The sequence below is a fragment of the Homarus americanus genome, unplaced genomic scaffold, assembly GCF_018991925.1.
Source record: "Homarus americanus isolate GMGI-L3 unplaced genomic scaffold, GMGI_Hamer_2.0 scaffold50924, whole genome shotgun sequence".
Taxonomy (NCBI): Eukaryota; Metazoa; Arthropoda; class Malacostraca; order Decapoda; family Nephropidae; genus Homarus; species Homarus americanus.
This window is the reverse complement of record NW_024718094.1, coordinates 1,318,041-1,323,106: the sequence shown is the minus strand read 5'-3', so window position 1 is coordinate 1,323,106 and position 5,066 is coordinate 1,318,041. Positions and strand designations below refer to the sequence as shown.

General features: G+C 43.6%; 1 protein-coding gene across 1 annotated transcript in view; it reads left to right on the top strand.

The window, feature by feature from the left end:
* Positions 1-747: 747 nt before the first annotated feature.
* The window catches only part of LOC121859174 (putative uncharacterized protein DDB_G0286901), a 10,381-nt gene continuing 6,062 nt past the window's right edge, over positions 748-5,066 (top strand). Inside the window, exons 1-2 of the mRNA XM_042355923.1 lie at positions 748-755; positions 2,491-2,752. Coding sequence (XP_042211857.1) covers positions 748-755; positions 2,491-2,752 — 270 coding nt within the window. The remainder of the gene's footprint in view (positions 756-2,490; positions 2,753-5,066) is intronic.

Here is a 5,066-nt window from a genome sequence, read left to right as displayed (position 1 = left end):
TGTCTTTCTATAATTTCACTCTATCTCCTTACAATTATTCTCTCTCTCTCTCTCTCTCTCTCTCTCTCTCTCTCTCTCTCTCTCTCTCCTATACAAGTTTGCTGGAACATTCTTTTTTACTTTTTACCCTATTAATATATACCTTTATTCCCTTGATCCTTATTCACTAAATATCGAGAGAGAGAGAGAGAGAGAAAAGAAAGAAGAAGAAGAATGAACAGAATGACAGACAGACACCCTAGATAATGAGACACCTGTTACACATACACACACACACAGGTGAGAGTAACGGGTTAGTCACGGCCACCACACACCTCTACCCACCATCCTACCTCTCCCACCCCCCCTCCTACCTCTCCCACCCCCTCCTACCTCTCCCACCCCCCTCCCTACCTCTCCCTTACACTCACTCTCCTCCCCTTACACTCACTCTCCTCCCCTCGTCTCCCTCACTGCCCCTCCCTTCCCATCCCTCATCCTCCACCTCCTTTCCCCTCCCTTCAATTTACAGAGAGACTTTTATTCATAACTAATTCTAATCTCCTGTTCCCCTCGTTGGATGTAAACAGTGCTAAGCTGAATGTGTTTTGGCTTTTTTATAACTTCTAGATATTTGTTTTTTTAGGTATTTTGTAGAATTTACGACCTAGTGAACGGTTCTTAATAGCCCTGGTAGTTGAAGCACCCTAAAACACCCAACATTATCTGGCAGTTTACGAGTGTATGGACCAAGGGATAGTGGGCACGATGACAAGGTGAGACTGTACGGTAATTATAAGTTCCTCAGTGTGACCAATACAGGTGAGAGTGAACTGGTACCTGTCTATCTATCTATCCATCTATCTATCTATCTATCTTTCTATGTGTGTGTGTGTGTGTGTGTGTATGTGTATGTAAATGCACTTCAATGTTCTCTCTCTCTCTCACACACACACACACACACACACACACACTACACCCATCCCCCTACATTCCATCACCCACAACTCCCCCTCACCCCCCCACTACTACCTCACCTGTCACCTAATTTGCATACACACACACAAAGGGTATCAAGAAACTCACTGACCACGAGAGGAAACCAACCTATGAATTTTTACCTCATAAAATATGCAAATTATACCACAAAATAATAAGATAAAAAATAAATAAATAAAAATTGGCTTAAAATTGGTCCAGTATCCCAATTTATGGCCTTAGGAGGGAAATTGTAATGTTTATTTTATTACTTTTTTTTATCATTGTTGTTATTGTTAGTATTTTTGTATTTATTTATTTTTTTGGTAAGTGATTTGTGGATATTGAGTGGTTGGTAGTTTTATGGGAGGTAACTGTTCTCTCTCTCTCTCTCTCTCTCTCTCTCTCTTGGTCTGTCTCGCTTTGTCTCTGTCCGTCTGGCTGTCTCTCTCTCTTTGTCTCTCTCTCTCTTTGTCTCTCTCTCTCTTTGTCTCTCTTTGTTTCCGTCTGTCTGTCTTTATCTTTCTATGTGACTCTCTCTTTCTCTCTCTCTCTCTCTCTCTCTCTCTCTCTCTCTCTCTCTCTCTCTCTCTCTAGGAACGGAGTTAGAATCGTCCAAAGCGAAAAAAATAGCTTGCAATTAAGGGCCTTGGTTTAACTGTCATCCTCACAGCATTAAACCATCGACCTCAAAGGGTTAAACCATCGTCCTTAAAGGGTCAAACTGTCATCCTCAAAGGGTTAAACCATCGTCTTCAAGAGATTAAACCATCGTCTTCATATTTTTAAATCCTCCTCCTCAAAACATTAACTAATCCTCAAAGGGTTAAATCCTCGTCGTCCTCAAAGGGTTAACAGGCAGGGTTAATGATTACACCCCCACACCCGACCGAACAGCTGGTGATTGCCAATTACGCAGAAATAAACTCATAAACCTGCATTACATTTACTGGTCCCACACGCGAGCAAATTTATAGTAAGAAAAAAATCAAAATAAATAAAAACATGAAACTATTTACTTGTTCCCCGAATATATATATTGGTAGTGAACATACATACATACATACATACATACATTCATACATACACACATACTGTACACGTATATATAAATGAATAAAATGTGAATATAAAATAAATGAATAAATTAGGGAGCAAAATAAATAAATAGACATGAACATACACATGCAGACTCACATTAAAACACACACACACACACACACACACACACACACACACACACACACACACACACACACACACACGCACACAGTTGTGGTTTAATGACCCTTCCCCTGTACGACACGACTTGAGGTATGTCTAATAGCCCTTTTACGTGTCACTAGTTATAATATTATATTCCTCCACGTGGCACTGTATCTATGTGGCACTGTATGTCCACGTGGCACTGTATCTATGTGGCACTGTATGTCCACGTGGCACTGTATCTATGTGGCACTGTATGTCCACGTGGCACTGTATCTATGTGGCACTGTATGTCCACTTGGCACTGTATTTATGTGTACTCCTAAGACTTCAGAGCGTCAGGACTCCTGCTTTCAAATTCTCATGCTGTCCACTGAGTCAACTTGAAGGTCAGAGTCCAGCTTTAAGGTCACAGAGTCCAACGAAAGGTCACGAGTCAACCCGAAAGGTCAGGGAGTCCAGCTTGAAAGGTCAGGAGTCCAGCTTTAAAGGTCACGAGTCCAGCTTGAAAGGTCACGAGTCCAGCTTGAAAGGTCAGGAGTCCAGCTTGAAAGGTCAGGAGTCCAGATTAAAGAGTCAGCTTAATATTGTAACATACAGACTGTCAGATAAAATACCAAAGCAATTAATTAGACACTTGAGCTTATTTCACTTGAAGATTAGACACCCCAGCTTATTCCACCTGAAGATTAGACACCCCAGCTTATTAGGTTAGGTTAGCATTGGGTTGTTAATTTTCTGTTTAAATAAGCTGGGGTGTCTAATCTTTACATGGAATAAGCTGAGGTGTCTAATCTTTACATGGAATAAGCTGAGGTGTCTAATCTTCAGGTGGAATAAGCTGGGGTGTCTAATCTTCAAGTGAAATAAGCTCGAGTGTCTAATTAATTGCTTTGGTGAAATAAGTGAAATAAAATGTGCTCTGTCCCACAACACGACGGACGTGTGTGTAGTTCCTCGTTATCATCCTTAATACTGTCAGAGTAATCAGTTCGTGTATGATACTCGTGGTAGTTCTGTGCTTAAATGACTTTGTTACGTCAGAGGGTACTTAGAGGCCAGGAGTCCTTGTATGTGGTGTCCTCTGCCGCGGCCTCCCAACCTCTGCCGCGGCCTCCCACTCATTGCCACGGAAAAAAGTTAATAATTGGTCGCCGGAAGTACTGCTTTATTCCTACTGTGAGTTTCGGCCCTAAATTGTAAAGGTTAAAGACCTGTGTTATTTAGAGCTTCCAAATGCCCTAAGTGTAGCATTAAGTCCCATATGGCACTGTTCCCCCATGTGGCACTACCTCCCATATGACACTGTCCCCTGTGTGGCACTACTTCCCATATGACACTGTCCCCCGTGTGGCACTACTTCCCCCATGATACAACTTCACCTTACACTATACCCCCATGTGACGCAGCCTTCCCTCGGGTGGCACTATTCCACCTACTGGGCACTATTTCCCCATGTGGCACTACTCCCCGTGTGTGTGGCACTGTACCCGCACTCGTTATCGCCCGACACACATAAATATAATCACATATCTAGCTAAAAATAATGTAACCCAAATACGTCAGCGGGCCGGAGGAAGAAGTGAATGACCGACCGGAGGAGACGGTGAGGGAGGGAAGGAGAGGGAGGGAGGAAGGAGAGAGGGAGGGTGGGAAGGAGAGAGGGAGGGTGGGGAAGGAGAGGGAGGGTGGGAAGGAGAGGGAGGGTGGGAAGGAGGGAGGGGTGGGAAGGAGAGAGGAGGGTGGGAAGGAGAGGGAGGGAGGAAGGAGAGGGAGGAGGGGTGGGAAGGGGAGGGAGGTGGGAAGGAGGAGAGGGAGGGTGGGAAGGAGAGAGGGAGGGTGGGAAGGAGAGAGGGAGGGAGCAGTAGAGATAGAGAGAAAAAAAAGAGAGAGAGAGAGAGAGAACAGGAGACAGACAAAGAGAGAGATAAAAGAGACAAAGGCAATGTAACAGATAGAGATACAGTGAGAGAGAAAGAGAGATACAGAGGTAGGAAAATAAAGAGACAGATAGACAGACAGACAGACAGACAGGTAGACAGAAAATAGACAAAAAGAAAGTGATATCGAGGCTTTTTTAGTTTAACAAAGCTTGGAGTACAGTTTGCCTATTGTGAGTAATTCAGTCAGGTCTTGACACTGAGGGTGGTATCACTTCTCACTGCCACGCAGGACAGAGGTTCATACACATTAACAGAAAAAGAGAGACAGTAAAAGACAGACAGGTAGAAAAGAGAGAGAGAACAGGAGAACAAGAGAGAGAGAAAGAATGAGGGAAGAGAACAACAAAGAGAGGAGAGAGAGAGAGAGAGAGAATGCCACCAGCTAGGGGCCAGCCACACACACAAGGGTCAACGACCGGCTGACCCCAGTGATGATCAACAATTATCAGATAGGGTTAAACTTCATCCCCCCTCCCCTCCCCCCTCACCCTCCTCCCCTCCCCCTCCCCTCCCCTTCCCCTTCCTTCCCCCTCTACTGGCAGGCTGGGCCTGATATACCCATCATCATAACAAGAGTTTATCCCCCCCCACTATTTTGTGTCTTTTTTCCAGTGGTATGTAAGGATCTCAATGATAAGAGGCTTTCAAGGGTGTATTACCTATGGTTCAATGGACTTACTGTTTACATGTTTCTCTGTATACCTGTCCTGTAAATGTGTATTGTTTGTATAATCTTTAATGTGTATGTTTAGTATATACCTGCGATGTTCTACGTATATTGCTTTGTATATTTGTGCCGTCTTTGTGCATATAATCACATATATTAGTTTACGAATTTAAAAATATATTTCTATTCATATAATAATACTCTCTCTCTCTCTCTCTCTCTCTCTCTCTCTCTCTCTCTCTCTCTCTCTCGGAGGGTATATAATATAGCCATTATACTCTCACGTCAAGAGT